Source organism: Ammospiza caudacuta, chromosome Z (genome assembly GCF_027887145.1).
Source record: "Ammospiza caudacuta isolate bAmmCau1 chromosome Z, bAmmCau1.pri, whole genome shotgun sequence".
Classification (NCBI taxonomy): Eukaryota; Metazoa; Chordata; class Aves; order Passeriformes; family Passerellidae; genus Ammospiza; species Ammospiza caudacuta.
The window spans coordinates 36,782,214-36,801,777 of NC_080632.1; the positions used below are offsets into that span (position 1 = coordinate 36,782,214).

A 19,564-nucleotide genomic window follows, 5' to 3' on the forward strand; every position below is an offset into this window, starting at 1 on the left:
GCCATTTAAAAATCTCGAATCAAGCATTTCTCAAAGAAATCAAACACAAGACTAACATCTTAAATATACACTGCAGTTATATCAGAAAGAAAATAGCAATAGTATTAACAAGTAACCTGACTGAAAACACTAGCTATTTATCAAGTGAAACACCTAAGACTAGGGAATTGTGAGGGAGGAAAAAAAAACCTACAGAAACCAACAGGTAAATTGGAAATGTCACGGTCTTTTAGCCTTAGTGAGGTAAGGCATTTTTAGTAAGTAATAACACCAGTGAAAACACTCCTTAATAAATTTAACAACTTCCTTCAGCATCCTCCACTATACATCATTTGAAATCGCTACTTTGCTGCAACTCATCCTCTTTGACATGTACTTTCATTGTAATATTTTCAATATTTATGACATTCGTACTGCTTTTGCAGCTGGAATAATTTTGGTTCTCCTCTTGCTTGACACTTCCTCTCTCAGAATTACAAGTGCTTGTATTTCTCAAAATCCTGGTGAAGCAGTCCCTTTGCTCAGTTATCAATTCACAGAGGAAAACTGGGAGATGAAAAGACAGTAGTAGGGCTGAAGAGCAGACACAAGCAGCAAAGCTTGCTTTAAATAGAAAATAACTAAAAGCTGTTGAGCTCAGGTCACCACCCATTACTGACTTGCCATCACAAAGTTTTCTCTCTTCCCATGTTAGATATCCACCTGGTTTCAAATACTCAAATACTCTCAAATACCTAAAATAGTCTCTTTGTTCAAATACCTCAAATACTCTCTCTGTTCCTTTGTTTGTCATCAGAGATTCTGATAACATCATCTTTTCCCTCATTACTCATTACATCTACAGAAAGTTCTAAATTCTGATGAAAAAATGATATCTCTCTATTGTCACCTCACATATTCCAAACTGACAAATGTATGCTCCATCCTAAGATTATATTCAGGAAACAGACAATGCAGGTTTTAAAATATTATTGTGACCTCTATCAAAAATCAAAGTATTCCTGTACTTTTTAATTTATTTTCTCTATAAATTGCAAACACCTTGTGATAGCTAGATCTGTCACTTATGTCCCCTATAAATTTCACACACTTCACATATATTAGTGCACACCACCCAGTTTTAAGAGCAGAAAAGTGATGTTATATATTGAAGAATCTTGAAAGTGTTTCTAAGTACCCTAAAATTTCAATGGGCTATGTAGTATGTTGCATTTACATTTTTTTTACACAAGAACTACGACATTTGGCTTATTCACCAAAAAAAAATTTCAGGTGCCTAATTAATGCCTAATCATCTTACCTTTACAGATTCACTTAAGACTTGGGTTCTATCTGCTTCTTCACTGGATTGCAATTCTAGTTTATTATTTAACTCCTGTAGCTGTTGTGCTTGTTCATTCAAAAGCAATTGTGCCTGATGCTCCCGATGTAATGCATTATTTAATTCTTCACATACACTTTCAAACCTCTCATGGGTGATTAATTTCTGATAAGAAAAATAAATTGTGTTTGATTATGTAACTATACTTACCTGTTTACATACTTGACTTCCCAAGTTCCACTTGGGAGCATATTAAATTCTAAAATAAAAGTATGCTAAAGGTTATTATTTATTTAGGTTTTTTAACTCAAAGACAGACCACCAAGCAATGAAATGACCAGACAACTTTATTCACTGTATTTTTTCAAAACAGCATTCAGACTACTGTAAACAGTATGCATTTGCTATTCTATTCAGATTAACACCCTAGATTGCTAAAAACCAATATTTAGAAGGAAATATGCAGATAAATGTCCCACATTTTAGTGCATATCTTGTCAATCCTTGTAAACATCTTCCTGAACTCATTCTCACTTTCCAAAAGTGTTCCAGAAAGACAAAATAGTTCTTCAAGGAAAATAATTGTCAACACTTGAATGGCAATCTAAACTATGATAATTTCTTCCAATTTTCCCAGAACTGTCAGCATTAAAACTCAGTATGAGCAAAACTGAAGATAAGCAGATATAATTTTGTCTGTTTGAGTAAGAAAAACCAATATTTTACCAGCTAGGAATAGGAAGAAGAATTGATTTGACATTATCTGTTAAATACTCTCTGCTTGGAAGTATCTTGATTGGGACACACTGATGAGTCTACCAACTATGCTTCAGTATCAGGTCACAGCTACAGAAAACACAGCTTTTTCTGGGCCACAGCTGTTTTAGCTGTACAGCATACCTGTTGAACATGTATTCATTAACCATTCTTAATTCTCAACCATTAACAATCTCAAATAGTTCAAACATATGTTCAATTCTGAATGCAACCTACAAGAAATAAGCATAGTAGGCAAGGTTCATAGTGAACCTCCAGCATGCTAAAGCAAAACAAGTTTCTTCCCCTCCAAGGGCTGAAGACACAGTTCTGTACATATGACAGGAGTCTGAGAACCCACCAAATACCATTACCCCTCAATTACCATGTCTATTAGTCACAATACTGTGGTTTCAAGCAGTTAAGGAACCTTTTTGTTGTGTCTTCTTGCTCCTGTAGGACAACCTATTTACAGGCTAGCGAATGCACTGTGTTTAAGTAAATAAATCAGTGACAGCTAGGAGTCAGAGGAATTTGGTGCATACATGCTAGCAGGAATGTAGAAGAGAGCCTTTTTTTCCCCTTCCATAAACTTAGTCCTTCAGAGGAACAGCCACACAAAAATTTGCATTGATTAGCTCAGGTCATAACCCAGCATCAAAGATACAAAAAAATGTCTATCATAATATTCAGCAATATCCACACAGAGTTTATACTTCTTGAAGTTCTCATGAACACACGTATTCAATACCCTCATGGCAGCTGACTTTAATCTGCTGAAATGAGATCTATAAATGTTTTTGGGGTATATAAATCACATCAACATTTTCAACACACAGAAGAAAACCTGGTTGCTGAAGACCAAACATATAATTTACAAGAGCATCTCATTCTACAAATCAAAAAGAAACTCTTGGGGAAGGGAAGCCTTTCTAAACACATCTGACTTCTAGTTTAGTCACCCTTACAATGCAAATCTTCTGGAAAATTCTTTTAATATTAGAATGATTTTATACTTATTTTCAAAAGAATACACACAAACATGTCTTATAAGCAGTCACGTCTAAATCAAATATACTTACTTGCTTAAGCGTATTTAATTGCTCTTGCAGCCTCTGTGCTTTGTCTGCTTCTTTTTTTATCTCACTGAAATTTGATTTGAATTCTGCAAGTTGTAGGCGCAGTGAGAGGCGTTCCACTTCTGCTGTATGTAGTCTTTGTGTAAATTCAAATATTTGCTTCTGCAAGGATTCTATGTTTTTCTGTTAATAATCAGAAAGAAATTTATATGCTTTAACATGAACTATTTTATCAATAAAAGAGTCACATGTAATACCCGAGCAAATTGGACAAAACTCTCATTTTGTCCATCATCTCTAAGCTTCATGAGTGCAAAATGTGAACTTGTTTCTCCTTCGTACTCTTGAGGGTAACTGAAAATTCTGTTTTCAAGAAAGTACTATTTTAATGTAAGGCCCACAATAAAAGAGCAATTATTGCAGGTCTCTCCTTTCCCTCTGATTATAGGGAAAAGGCTATCTTTATTGAAAGACGGAATGCAAAGCACGAAAAAACGGAACCACCACCCCCCACCCCCCAAAAAAGAAACCACAACAAAGAAACAACTCCGTAAAATTTAATTGAAGCCAAAAGCAAGTTAGTTCTTACAAAGCAAATACAACTTTGAAAGAACTTTAAAAACCCCTTTTCTTAGATACATCAAATATCTTCTTAAAATTCTTTGACATATAAGAAAAAGTACATTGGTGCTCTAATGCTTCTGGGTGTTGGGATTCTGATGTCTACATAGTTGTAATGGTTCAATGTAACAGTCTCACAAACTGAAACAAAATTATGGTGCTCTCCAGAGAGCTTCATCCCAACACTTAGACCATGAACCTACTGCTTACATAAAGTAGGACTATAATTATACATACCATACTGGATACTCTGTCACACAATCCAGCTTCCAGGGCCTGGGTATTTATTTTATTCAGTCCATGAGCCAGGCTCTGCACCAAGGAGTCTTTCTCCAGATAAGTAATGCACTTGCAGTGGTCTAATGGAACCGTCTCCATTATAACACTCAGCTTGTCCATAAGTTTTGAAAATGAATTCCTGGCTGCATTTAACAGTAACTTTCCAGAAAGCCAGGACTTTGTACCTTTAAAAAAAAAAAAAAACAAAAAAACCCCAGACAAACAAAACCCCCAAACAAACAAACAAAAAACCCCCTACAAAAAAACAAAACCCAAATCAAAACACAGAAAAGAAACATCAAGTAGGTTATTAGTTTCAGTTTCTTTCAGCGAAAGAAACCACAATAAAAAAGATCTTAAAGCTACTCAATAGAAATTTTCCACTGGAAGATTGAGTTCAAAGGAATATTTCAGAGAGAGACTTGAAGACAAATTGTGTATTTAGAAATGAAAATCCTAATCCTATCCATTTGCAAATGGGAGGGTAGAATAAGATTCTAAAGAATAGGATTTCTTTGTCACAGACTACTTGTCCAGTTGTTATCATGTTCTCCAGTACCATCCTTTCTAAAGACTTTAGTGTTCTAATTTTATAATTCAGAAAACATGCAAGACAAATGCAAGCAAATGGAAGTCAGGTCAAATAAGTCAGAAGTAATAGCACATGGTGAAACACTTTATTATAATATTTACAATGCAAACTTCTGAGGGTTTCCTGATTTTTCCTCCCTCCCCTCTACAGATGTCTAAATCATTTGCTGTTCAAAATTAGTGAGGCTTGGTACCTTAATGCCATACTATTTATATTCTGAGACAGGAGAATATAATTTACCTTATTCCAAGGCAATTAAAATTTTACAGCTACAATTACGTATTTCCCCACAGGATTTTGGTAATCATCCTTCTCATATAATGGACTTAAGGCCCCAGCACACCCAACATGTCCTGCTTACTGCTAGATTCGTCAGGTCTGTAATTAATAATTGTGTTTAATGTTGATAAATAAAATTGTCAGTGCTCCTTCCCCTAATTGGTATTCCAGATAACAGTTAATAGGTTTATTTATGCCTTAATAAAAGTCTTGTAATTTAGTTTTCCCTCTGCTAGGCAGGTCTTAATCTGTCATTACTTGTCTTATGATACTATCAGTGTAAGATGACAAGCATGGAAGAGCTTATTTACATTCAGTAGTACAGGAGATCTCCTGTTGCTGCAGTGAACTAAAATATTTGCTTAAGAGTATAAACAGAAAAAAATAACCCTGGCTTAAGTTAAAGAATTTCTGTTTATAGACTGTGAGGGAAAAAGCCAGAGGTACAAAGCAAACAGAATATGATTATTGATGTGTTTTTATTACAAATCTCATTGTAAAGAAGATCATTTACATGTGAGGCTGAGATTTATCTGTAAGCAATAACAAAAAAAGCACATGATAAAATCAAATCTTTTATTTTCAAACCCATTTTCCTGTTCAGGTTTGACATAGCACCACTCCAATGAAGCCAGTGCTTAACTGGAGTATCATTTTTGAGTACATGCTCTCCATAACTACAGTGACTAGCAGATCTGTCTTTTCTTCATGACTAAAATAGCACCTTTGAGGTTAAAAATCTGACGAGGCATTTTTATCTTGCACTTCAACTAACTAAACATCCTTTGCAATAAAAAAAAATTATTCTTTTCATACCCAGAAAATACTGCTATTGCAATTCTCCAGTCAGAATGCATTCACTAGTTGAATGTTTAGTTAAATTAACCTAAAATTAAAACTAGAACATTTTTATGGCCTTCTATGTAAGCTGATGCCAAAACCTTCTCAAAAACTGTCCTTTGCCATGATTTTTGGAATATATAGAATAAAGGAGCTCAATGAGCTACTGTTCCTTCGCTTTTCCCAGTATTTCCACTTGCTGTCTCAGGTTATGAGATATTGTTTGCCTGTCATAAGCACATATTTTTTCTCCATATGTGCAGTACCTAGCATGGCAGCACTTCCCCTATGCCTAGAATCTCATGTTTAAAGGTATCAAAAGTAAATTTAAAATAATAATGCAGACAAATCTATTGTAGCATTTTCAAATGACCATTCCACTTCTCAACAAGCACTCCCCTCAACCAGCACAGTTCAAGATATCACAGAATCACAGAATCACCAGGTTGAAAGAGACCTTAAAGATCATTAAGTCCAACCCGTGCCCTAACACCTTAACTAAACCATGGTACTGAGTGCCACATCCAGTCTTTTTTTGAACACATCCAGAGATGGGGACTCCATCACCTCCCCAGGCAGGCCATTCCAATATTTTATCACTCTTTCTGTGAAAAACTTCTTCCTAATATACAACCTATATTTCCCCTGACACAGCTTGATCACAGCTTAAGGCATTTTCTTGGGATAGCAATAAATAGTCATGTCCTCCATTATTTTTATGAAGAGTAGCTTTGACTAAATAGACAGAAATATTTTGAAGGAAGTTACTGATTGCTTTGAAAGATAAAATGAAAACATAAATCAGTTCCACAAGGAACTGTATCTATAATAACTGAGAGGATAATAGACTGTTTAAGTATATATATCTTAAGTACCTGCCATGAAGGATGAAAGAATTACAATAAAAATTAAATTATGTGTTAAATTATATACTTTATGATGTCTCTAAGAAATTATTAACACAAATACAGGTATACGACAAAGCAATTAAGTTTTACATTAAGTAAATGGAAAAAAAGTGTCAAATATTACTTCACTGAAAGATGAAAAAACAATTCTTGTTTATTCTGTTTTGGTGCAATTGAACACCAGTCAGCAGGATTAACTTTGTACTATGCAAGACTTAAATGTTCATGTCAAACTTCTAAAGCTTTATATATTTAACAGTTGATGATATTTGTAGTGAAAACTTTGGCTGTTACCGTCTCTGGTTTATGACAGTACAGATTTTGTTCAAACAAACCTAAAATCTAACTTTACAAAAAACCCAAAACAAACAAAAAAACTCCAACACTGCAATGAATTTGCATTGAAACTGAAGCAAAGAGATCATTCCAAGGCATGCTGGAATGAGTCCCAAACTAACTAACACTATAAAGTGAAACGATCATCAATGTCAAAACAGAACCACTTATTTAAAAGACTAAGAAAGGTGCCTCAAAATGGTTCCCCAGAACCTAGCCATTTTTAAACATAATTTCTAAGACACTGAATCATTCCATCTTGATGATCCAGACAGCACCTTCTTGTAGCACTCTCTCCTGTGACATATAGTCTAATCCGGAACTGCCATTATTTAAAGACATGAAAGGATTGCCTATTTATAATTTTTTAAGAAATTCAACATAATTAAAGTCAGTTTGAAGATTTAAGTTCTACTTAAACTACTACTTATAGAACATAATGTAATTTTCTAAGTGTGGAAGCTTTCAAATATATTCCTTCAGAGCCTAATTACTTCAACACTTCTGGAAATTTCATATCAAACTTTAAATTATTTATTACTATTTTTTGACCCAAAAATTCTTAGGAGACTTGATCTCATGAGCAACAGAATTCCAAGTAAAACATGAGCAGATAGACCTTGAGATTCTGTGGAAATTACTTAAATAGACGTAAGATATTAAAGAATCACCAAACTGACTGTGGTCATAACATTCCCAGCATGGTTCTTCTTAATTCTCAAAATCAAGCCTGTGTTGAGTGCAGAGATATCTAGTAAATGGAGACCAGTAGAATTCCCATATTGTTCAAATTGCCAAAATATCATGATGTTTAAGGTATTGTAATCAGTCGCTTCAGCAGATCCATGCTGCTGCTCCATTTCTCTCAATTCTTCTTCAATTTGCTGTTCCTACACAATACTCTGTACACAGGAACATTTGCAGTATAAACCCTGTAAATACTCTGAAATACAGTTCAAACTTCGCTTTGTAAGGATATAAATTTAAGTTACTGAAAACAGGATGACCAAAGAAGAAAGCTATGAAACTGAATCAAAACAATTTTGTTTCAGCGTCTTCTGGGATCGGTTTGTTATTTAGGCTTCTGGGAAATGAATCATCTTATTACTGTCCTGCTACTTCCATTTATTCATATAAATTATCTCTCCTTAAACATCCTTTATTCTGTAACAGAAGTGCCAGTACTTTAAAACTACAGTTTACTGAAGAACTAAGGATGGCAGCAATGCAGAGAACCATGCAAACTCTTAGGTCAGTTCTTGCTGCAAATAAATAAAGGAAAATAGTTAACAGCTAGGAATCATGAGGTGATATTTCCAAAGACTGACACTACAATTTTTCATAGGCATTGTAGAATTCTATACAAGCAGAGACTGGGAAAATTAGGAAATCTAGACACATACCTAATTAAACATAAACTTAGAGAAGAAACATTGCAGAGACATAAAATAAGGACTGCTATGCATTGTATAAACTGAGAGCATTTTATTTCTCTCTCCAAAACTGTAAGATAGCAAATAAAGCACATGAAAATGTTATCCATGAAATTCACTGTTTTCCAGATTTGGAACTACTAAATTCATATAACATAAAACACGGTATGAAATTATTTCCTTTCAGTCAGCAGCTGTAATGTCCCAAGTTGAAGACGTGCCAGTTTCAGAGCCCGTACTTAAGAAATACACAAATCAAATAAAAACAAAACTACATAGATTTTCTTCATAGAAAAAAATATTAGGTTGAGCTCCAGGAAAACACTTCCTGAATATTAGACCAGATGAAGAAGATAACTGGGAACCTTGTAAGAGTTACTTCAAGGTTCTTACAAGAACCTTGTAAGAGTTACTTAATTTAAAAGGTTAGCCTACTTTTTAGGCTAAGCTTTTAAAAACAGGTTAGCCAAATATCTATTTGTGTGGTTTAGATTATTTTTAATATCTCACAGTCAAACAGGCAGAATGATATAAATGCTTTCTAAAAGCACTCTCCAGCCTTCTGTTCCCATGACTATATACCAGAAGGATAAAGTATCACATCACCAATTAAAGAAAATTCAATCTGTTCCATCAATACAGCTCTCAGGAGATTTGATCTAGAATAGTTTAAATAAATCCTAAAAATTGAGATGATGCAACCACCCTGATCATGTTTTTAATTTTCAACTACAAGAATATAGTTTTAAAATTACCTGGTCTGTTGACAACATCCTGCAATTCAGTGACAGAACTGATTATTGCAGCAAGGAGGTTGGAACTAGCAAACCAGCTGAGTGCTTCCACACAGTTAAGCTCTTCATCTTCACAACCTATGGAATAGAATTGTAGCTACCAATATAACTCAATAACTTAAATGAGGCACACTACTTTCTCTTTCAGAAACTGACTAAAGCTAAAAGTTCATAAGCCATAGACTATTTTCAGGACAATTTAGACTGTATTAAATATCCTTCCACTAGCACTAAACCAGAAAAATAGATGAATCTCCTAGTTTCAAAAGCATTTTTTATACCATTTTTCCTTGTAGAGGGATACATAAGCTGGTTTGGTAACAGAAAGGGACTAAGAGGATATGTATTTCCTCTAAAGGAAATCCAGAAATCTTACATTAATATTTTACCTGAATCAGTAAGAAACGTTTTCGCATTTTTCAATAGGAAATAAGTACTACAAGTTATTACTAAAAGAATACACATTCTCAAAAATAATGTCAGTGGCAAATAATGTAGGAACATTTCAAGAAATTTATCACATAGGGTAGATGCAGTAGGACCTAGTTCTGAAATCTACGGTACAAATATTGAGGGTATTAAACCATGGGAGCTCACGTGTGTAGTTGCAACTTTACTTGCATTGTCAAACAGACAAAGCATTTCATTTTAGGGGAAATTACATGCATCAAGTTATCTAGAAGTTCCAAATTCAGAAATTACATTTGTTAAAATGTCATTAAATTTGTATTTACACTCTATTATAAATAATATTACTATATGTTATTCAGTAGCCATGTCTTTTGACACAACATTTATAAAAGAAGAAAAAAATCAGCTTACTTAACAGATTACGCTTGCCTTTGGATTCTCCTACACAAACAGGAATTCCAATGCCTTCTTTTAAGCCATTTGTCCAGGTGAAGAGGGAACTAGAAGACTGTGCTAAAACCTTAAGTCTGTTGGCTGCCAAAACTGCAATCACAGCTCTTCGGAATACATAAATCAGGCCCTGAGATTTTCTTCTCTTTAGTTTTGCTTCATCCTGATTGTTTTCCTTATCATGAGAGAGAGCAAGAACTAAGGTCCTAATCTTCTGGTTCACTAATTCATAAATGTTCGCCTGATCTTGGAGAAGGTCTCTTTGGGAAGACATAGCACACAGTCTGCCATACAGAGGATACAGGGCCCCTGCCAGTAGTGCACAGGCTGCCAGGAGGGAGGAATGCTCCTTTTGAAACTGTGTTAACATCTTTTTCACAGAAATGTTTTCAAGAGCCAATTTCTCTTGACTTTTTTCAAGGACATAAATTTTTTCCTTATTTTTCTCTGCTGCTTCTTGGTACTCCTGGGGTAAGAGAAAAAAACACCAAAGAAAAAAACCCAGAAGAAATATTAGCGAAAAGTTTTTAACTTAACAAAATCATTTTTACCTAGACAAAAGATAAAAGAAAATACTTTCTTTTTTCTTCACATTCAAGTAACACACTAAAGGAACAAATATTATTAGTAATGATGATAAAACTATCTCTCCTAAAAAACTGTTAAACAATTAAATACATGAAAACAAAATAACAAAGTAAAGTTTGCACAGTCTTCAGTTACAAATGGATTCCTAGTTCCTGATGATAACCCTTAGTACTCCAATAGCCTGCACCTGGTTGTCCACAATGCAGTTTTATCAGTTGACTTAACAACAATTGCTTAGAAAGGAATTACATGCTCCAATTTAAGAAAGATCATTGCTTTACAAAGAAGAAATAAAGTTAGTATAAGGGAGAAGAAAAAAATAAGGAAGGCTCTGGAACATAAACGTAGACAGATTGGCAGCAGCTGGAAAAGGGGAAGTAAAGGTGATCTCTTAATTACTTTGTAATCAACCCCCTACTTATATATTCACAGATTGATTAGGTCTCATACAGAAGTGAGTTTTCAAAAGAACAGTGTAATACAGATGTTTTTATTTTGCCTAGTACCATAATAGATTTTTTTAAGTTGCAGAACATTTTTTTTTCCTCTAAATGCCCTGAAATAGGGAAAGAGGGAGATTTAAAATAGCAAGCTGGTATAGAGAAATTAAGATGGTAACAAGTCAGGAAATGCCAGGACTACAGTTAGAGGATGCAGACTGCAGTACTGGAATCAAGACGCTACACTGAGAGTTCTAAGTGACCTCTGAGACTTAAACTGGGTTTTTGATGCATAAAAGCCTGCTGTGATTGAAACAGTGACTACATTTAAACAGGCTCCACTGGTATAGGGAGATAATAAATTTTAGGCACGGCTCACAAAGACTGCATAAGCTCAAGTTAAATGCTAATACTTCAGCTACAACACATGGTCACAAAAAGGCAAACATGGATGCAACTACAAGTCCATATGATGATGAAAACTGAGGATTTTATTTAAGTTTCAGATCCCTCTCTTAGAGCTATGGACAATTTTGTTGAACACAGAGTGATATTATTCCTGTAGCAGTGGTCCAAAAAGAAGCAAAATGGTATTATCCAGCCATATTCTCCTGCATTCTATTTGGTACAGGTCCCAATTAGTGGTGAGCAAGGCACCCTAGTTTCTTTTACCTCCTCCATCAAGCAAAAAGGGAAAAAATATACACAGCTATCCCTAGAATGAAAATAGAAGATTCCACGCTTCTACAGAGATGTACCCTAGTCAGTTCAAAATGTCTTTGACCAAATAAATATTTTATAATTTTTTTGGAAGGGAAAGAATTTGTAATGCTATTAAAATACTTCAAGCCATACAAAAATAGAGTAGGCCACTAAAATATTTAATTTCAAGATGCAATTAACAGGCCACATATGTCACTTTACTATGCTGAAATAAAGTATGAACATGGACAATACTTTCAGTGCTACTGCATTATTTACAGTGTTTGATTTTTATAGATGAAAACCCTGATAGCATGACTGGAAGGAACTGAAAAGGTGAGCCAAATTTAGAAAAGCCTATGGTTTCTGGCCATCACAGGTGAAAGGCCAATATCTAAGTAAACAAACTGTGATCCCTACAGGGTTGTTGGGCAGCAATACCAATATTCAGTGCTCTTACTAATTAAGGAGCTTTTTTAATGCTTTTTGTGATATGGTAATATGCAAAAGTAAATGAGACAACCTTTGACTTCACAAATGTAAGTTTTGCAAGAAAACAGACCTTCTCTCTTTTATTGGCTAATAATTTCTTTTGCTACGCCAGACACTGTTTCTAGAGTTTTCTTTAAAGCTTAAAAGCACAGTTCTTGAAAGAGACATGGACTTTTCTTCCTAAACATTGGCAAGCTGGTTTCCTTTGGTGTTTGAGCTTTGAGGGGCACCTCACTGAGTTGCAGAGCTCTATCCATTCCAAGAAACCTTAACAAAAAATCAGGTGCTACTAGCAAAACTATTTTATCCTACTTCTTACTACACCCTTAGCCTTTATTCTGGCATGGAAACAGAACTGAAAACTAGAAATATAATGACACAGAGACTTCAAAAGGTTTTTCTTTTGGAGACCTGAGCATAGATGGCAGTAGAGGAGAGAGGGCCTACCCCCACATGCACTAAAGCTGCCCCCAGGGAGGGCAAGCAAGCAGCAACACGATGAACAGAGAGTGCAAACAGCACGAAACTTGAGCCAGAGCACCATGACACTGTTTGCACATGCAGGGCAAACAGGAAGGGCACTGAAGCACTGCCACCTCAAGCACTTAGCTCAGTTGGTGATCTTCACTCTCAGTTATTGAGCTGAGGTGTGGTGTTTGTTTGGACAAAAGTTACTTCCTCTGTGCACATCAAAAAGGGGCAACCCAGATGGAGTGCCCATGAAACCATGCAGGAGTCTGGGTCTCAGACTGCAGGGAATTGTGGAGCCCGGCACTGCTCTCAGGGCAGAAGAGACAGCAGCTGTGTGAATTGTGATCAGGTGGATGACTGACAAAGCCTAACACTGGAGCTGAGAGAAAAAGTAGAAAAACTAAGAAGAAATAGGGAGCCTGAGGAAGAGACTGAGTGGTGGAGCTGCATTCTGCCACACCTCAAATGCACGTACTGTCCACTTCACCTGAAGCAATGGATCCCCCACCCTCTCACCACCAGGCAACATGGGACCTTAGAGACAGAGGTGAGTGGAAACAGATTTTTGCTTGGGGTGAGCAGGTGAATCTTCTCCCAAACTACTTACCTTCTCTAGGTGCCCTTATACAGCAGGTATGGGGCCCTGGAATCTCAGAATCAGGGAAATAAGAATGTGGATGAAAGTCCATCTAGGCTGGACTGATTGTCTAAGACAGGGCAGCCTAGCCCCTACATTTTGACCTCCTCAATTAAGAAAAAAAGGAACGGCAGTAGTGACTCCCTTTTTAGAGAAATGAAGAACCCAGTATGCCAACCAGAATTAACCTATACAGAAGTATGTTGCCTCCATGCAGCCCAGATAAGAGACAGCACCAACAAACTGCCCACTGGTACAGCCAACTGATCACTACCCATTACCTGTTTACCAGGTGGGTAGCAACAAAGTCCCAATGAAAAGGCTGTGAATGATCAAGAGGACCTCAGGGCCTTGGGATAACTGGTCAAGGGATCTGGAGCACAAGCTGTGTTCTCTTCTCTCCTTCCAGTTGTGGGGAATGATAGGGCAAAACCCAGGAAAATCCCAGAGGAACATATGGCTTCAAGGGTGGTGGTGTTACCATCAGAATTTGTGGGGTTTTGATCATGGGTCAGTTTATATGATACTGAGTCTGCTGACAACAAATGAGATCCTCCTACCTCAAAGAAGGAAAAGGATCTTAGCAGAGTTCACTGAAAGAGCTTTAAACTGGATTTAAAGGGGAACAGGAACAAGGCCAAGCTCGACAGAGAAAAGGTGTGGGAAGGGGAGAACTACAGTGATCACCCAAGCAGCAAAAGGATGCTTAGGAGGGGATGCCTGCCGAGGGTACATGAATCCAAAGACGTAATCAGAGGACAGACTGTGCACTCCCACTGGGTATATTGACACAATCAAATACTTCCATGGAGTGCTGTACACCAATGCACACAAAATGGGGAACAAAGAGGAGGAACTGGAGATCTGTGTGATGTCAAAGGACTCTGACCTTTGCAATTAGAGATGTGGTATGAGAGCTCACGTGACTGGAATGCTGTAATAAAGTACATGCTATTTAGGAGAAGGAAACAAAGAAGGCGAGATGGTGGAGTTACCCTCTCTTGAGGCAACACCTGGAATGTATAGATCTCTATCTTGGGGTGGATGGTAAGTGAGTCAAGAGCTTATGGGTCAGGATAAAAAGGCAGATCAGCAGGGGTAACACTTGTGGGTGTTTGCTACAGGCCACCTGAGGAGCAGGAGAAGGTGGATGACATCTTCTACAGGCAGCAAAAAGCAGCCTTAGAGTCACAGATACTGGTTTTTGTAGGGGACTTTAACTATCCTGACATCTGCTGCAGAACCAGCACCATGAAACAGAAACAGCCCAGGAGGTTCTTGAGAAGCAGTGATGACAACTTCCTGTCACAGGTAGTGGCGGATCCCACAAGGAATATTGCTTGACCTCACACTAACAGGGAAGGCCTTGCTGGGGCATGAGAGTTGGTTGATGTTCAAGGATAAGTTCCTCCAGATTCAAGAACAACACATCACGATGTGCAAGAAGTCAGGCAAAGAGGGTAACAGACTTGCATGACCAAATGAAGAACTGTCATTACCCAGGCAGGAAATACACAGGAGATGGAAAGAGGTCACTTAGAATGAAGATAGAGAGGTTGTCAGAGTAAGTAGAAATGAGACAAGGAAGGTCAAGGTGCATCTGGAATTAAATGTGGCCAAGCATGTCAAGGACAAGGGAGGTGATCCTGCCCCTCTACTCAGCCTTAGGGAAGCTACATCTGGAGTGCTTTCTCCAGTTCTGGGCTCCTTGTTACAAGAGAGACAAGGAGCTACTAGCTCCAACAGAGGGTGACAAAGGGACTGCAGCATCTTTCTTAAAATAGAATGAGGGACCTGGGTCTGTTCAGCCTCAAGAAGAAATGATTGAGAGGCAAACTCAGATATATATTGCCTCTCCCAACATCCATGCAGCTAATCTCAGGAAATGTGGATTATATGAATGGACCTTGGGGTGAATCAAGAACTGACAATTGCACAGCTTAGTAGCTTTGTAAAGACACTGTCCTAATAGGGGAGCACAAAATCCGCATGGAAAAATGATTTTCAAAGCTCAGGTTGATGTGACAGCTGGAACTAGCCAAACACTAAAACATAAAGCAATGTCTGCTGCAATAGGCTGCAAGTGCAACAAAGTTTTTTTTTAAAGACACTTCACATCAGTGGTGGAAACCAGTCTGTGACACAGCCCCCAAAATCTCCTCCAAGAAGAGGCTCCAGCAAAAAGGCGATATGCCCTTTTGCCCATCCAACAAAAGGGGATATGCAGAATGTAGTTGTCACAGTTCCCTTCCACACTCCCAGTCCCCTCAAAAAACCTGATCAGTGGATCAGAATCTAGGTAGAAGCCTGCAGTCAGTGATGCTCCCAAGGGTCCAATCTCATTGAATTTGTTATCACTGACCTGGAGGAAGGGATCAAAGGCACCCTCAGCAGGTTTGCTGGTGACTCCAAACAGGGGCAGTGGCTGATGCACCTGAAAGCTCTGCTGCCATTCAATGGGACCTTGATCAGCTGGAGGGTTGGGCAGAGAGAAACCTGGTGAGGCTCAACAAGGGCAAGTGCCAGGTCCTGCACCTGGGCAGGAACAGCCCCAAGTGCCAGCACAGCCTGGGGCTGACCTCCTACAGAGCAGCTCTGTGGAAAAGGACCTGGGACTCCTGGTGCATCACAAGCTGCCCATGAGCCACCAGTGCCCCTGTGGCCAGGAGGGCCAATGTCATCCTGGGCTGCATTGGCAAGAGTGTGGCCAGCAGGTCAGGGAGGTGATCCTCCCCCTCCACTCAGCCCTGGTGAGGCCATTCCTGGAGTGCTGTGTCCAGTTCTGGGCTCCTCAGCACAAGGGAGACAAGGAGCTACTGGAGAGGGTCCAGTGGAGAGCCACAAGGATGATCAGTGGTCTGGAGCTTCTCTCTCATGAGGAGACACTCTGGGAGCTGAGATTGTTTGGTCTGGAGAAGACTGAGAGGAGATCTCATCAATACACAGAAATATCTCAAAGGTGGGTGTCAGGAGGATGGTGCCAGACTCTTTCCAGTGGAGTGATTCAGCACTGATGTTGGATGACGAGCAATGGCCAAAAACTAAGGCATGAGAAGTTCTACCTCAACATGAGGAAAAACTTCCTTAGACTAAGGGTGTCAGAGCACTAGAGCGGGATACTCAAGGAGATTGTGGAGTCTCCCTCTCTGGAGACACTCAAAAGAAAAAAAAACCCAAAAAAACTTGACGCATTCTGATGTAACCTGCCCTAGATGACTTTGCCTTGTCAGGTGGGTTGGACTAGATGGTCTCCAGTGGTCTCTTCCAAACCTAACAATTCTGTGACTCTCATCAGTGTCTACAAGTATCTAAAGAAAGGGTGTCAGTGGATGGATCCAGGCTCTGCTCAGTGATGCCAAGAAACAGGACAAGAGGCAATGGGCACAAACTGACACACAGGAAGTTCCACCTGAACAAGAGGACGAACTTCTTTTCTGTGCAGTGACCGATTGCCCAAAGAGGTTGTAGAATCTCCCTTTCTGGGGATATTAAGGAACAATCTGGACACAATTCTGTGCAATGTGTTGTAGGACAACCCCCTTGAGCAGGGGGGTTGCACCAGATGACCCACTGTGGTCCCTTCCACCCTGACCCATTCTGTGATTCTGTTAGTCAGTGATTCCTGTCATTCAGCTGTTTTATTTTTCCAAATGCATATAAACATACAGGTATATCTAAAAACAACATCAACTACCCTCTCTTTGCTGTGTTTTAAGTACATGAGCCAGACATGCCTGCCAAAGAAAGACCAGGACCAGTACAGTTACATACATTTATTTTCCTCCCTTTGCAACAACTATAGTGATTTTTCATATAATTGCAATATATCCCATCCTTTATCTAATTCACCTGTCTTGCTGTAAAAGGCCTCCAACCAAGGAAAAAGCAGACACTTTTTTTTTCCTTTCCAGGGGACTTTTTCCTTTGCCTGTTTAGTAAACCTTCGATTTTTCTGTTAAAATTGACATTTTAAAGTAATTAAAGTACTTTTCTCTTATAATATATTTTTGCATACAAGAACAAAACCTTTCTATTTTAAGCAGTTGCCACAAAAACTGGGGACAGATTAATAAATGTCTATATAATTAACAAACAACAACTGGTAGTTAAAATTCAGAGGACATTTCCTAGGGGACTATAAATAATAAATAATTTGTGTGAGGCTAAGGAGCAGGCATAGTAACATTTTCAAAATGGCACACTATCAAATCAAGAGGACTAGGCTCCTGCAACAAAAGGCAAAGAAAAAGGATGTGCATTTTAAGCTCCATTGACTCTCCAAAAATGGAGACCACTGACAAAGAGTGGTATCTACAGAACTTTGTTTATCGCTGATCTCTGATAAGGCTACTCTGGGAACTTCTTTCCCATAGAAAAACAGTAAAACTGCTCTCTGATTACACCATCCATCTGACCTACCTACTACCAGCTATGAGGTAGTACCTATTAACATTCACACATCCTATTGTGGAACCAGGGACCCTGAACAATACTAGCTGGGGACAGAAGCAGTAGCAGGTGTCAATGCCACTAAAACCTCCAGATTTTGCAGTGTTTTAATTATAAGGAGACCATTATAAAAAGCCCTGACTCTCCACTGCCGTTCTAATAAACCAAAACAATAAGTTTCAAGATACATTGCTGATACTGCTGTGCAATTAGAGCTCTCTGTTAACTCCTGCGAGTGTGAATTGACAGTCTATGGTTTTCTTTCACAGACATGTCAACAATTTGAAAAACTAAAGAAGTCTCAATACAGGACCTCTGAGGGGAAAATATCCAGAAGACGTCATGGAACACTGGTTGAAGACAAAGCTACAAATAAAAGGAAGCATCCTATGATGTACCATTAGGTTGGTGCAGGACAGCAGAAATCACTCATCTTCCCTTTTCAGAATGGAACTAAACCCTACAAGGGGTTATTTCACCAAAGTGCTTGCAATTAACACTCAGATCTTGGGATGAAAAATGTAGCAAATTGCTGCAGTTTCCTAGTAGCGCTAGAGTAAGTGTCCTAGAGTGAGAAGACCCCCAGCTGTACAATGAAATACTGGCAAGTTATATTCCACTTGTACTGATTATATGTTTCCTATAAAATTTAATGAATAAAGCTTGCTAAAATAATTAAATTTAAATATTGCGTTCTGCATCTTTATGTAATCACTGGTAGTCGGCAAATCTTAAAGATCCTTTGAAGACATTCTGTAACTTGTGGCACATTTTCCCTTGTTTTCTTTGGAAATAAGGCTATGATATTAGTCTGTCTGTACACCTCTGATCAAACAAAGCACTGATCTTGCAGACAAATATGGCTAACTGGCTCAAAATACAAAAGATAAAATACAGTTAAGCCAGGAAAAATGGGCAATCAGGACTAGAAAAGCCTTAGCAGTAGACATTTATGGACCCTATGGGTGCCAAGAAATAAAAGGCTTAATTTGGTATTTGCAAATTGAAAGTCAGTCACAAATTAGAAATCGAGAAGAAATTAGACTGTCTTCTTGAGAGTTAGACACTGAATGGTAAGGAAGACAAACTGGAACACAAGATGGAAAAGAGATCGTTGAATCATCTAAGTGTATACAGACATTGTACTACCTAGATTACAAAACCACCAGCTTGCACTCCAACATTACAATAACCTGTGTTAGAAAACAAGCCCAGATGTTTTCTAAGGAAAAATATTCCCGTTTTAGTGATTCATTAGTCCTGTACAGGAAGCTGACAGATGAAGTTTTTTCCAAAACACGTGCCTAAGTGCATGCCACAAAAAGGAGACACTTTTTTACGTACATGCTTTACATGCTATCTATACAATCAAGCTGCAGAGACTGGGAGGTTTAGCACCATCCCAAAGAATGATGCAGTACTGTGGAACATCTATTTTTCACAAAACACAAGAGTTTTTAAAGACATGACCCATCATGCATAGGAGGAAGAAATCTAAATTGTGTAACTCCACTTTTTATTTAAGAAGGAAATGTAATTTTTAAAATTAAAATGAAGCTTCCTTGTTCTACCATTCTTTCTGTTGGCAAATGAAAGCCATAAACTGAAACTACATGATGATGGGGAAATTAAATATAAATCTGGATGCCACTTATTCCACTCACACTGATGTTTGTAGCCTTGTCA

At 37.9% G+C, this 19,564-nt stretch overlaps 1 protein-coding gene across 1 annotated transcript in view; it reads right to left on the minus strand.

The window, feature by feature from the left end:
- The window catches only part of CCDC171 (coiled-coil domain containing 171), a 150,446-nt gene that overhangs the window by 72,038 nt on the left and 58,844 nt on the right, over positions 1 to 19,564 (minus strand). Inside the window, exons 15-19 of the mRNA XM_058823984.1 lie at positions 10,061 to 10,565; positions 9,200 to 9,316; positions 4,015 to 4,241; positions 3,160 to 3,339; positions 1,301 to 1,486 (exon numbers count right to left, since the gene is read on the minus strand). Of these exons, the coding sequence (XP_058679967.1) occupies positions 1,301 to 1,486; positions 3,160 to 3,339; positions 4,015 to 4,241; positions 9,200 to 9,316; positions 10,061 to 10,565 (1,215 nt within the window). The remainder of the gene's footprint in view (positions 1 to 1,300; positions 1,487 to 3,159; positions 3,340 to 4,014; positions 4,242 to 9,199; positions 9,317 to 10,060; positions 10,566 to 19,564) is intronic.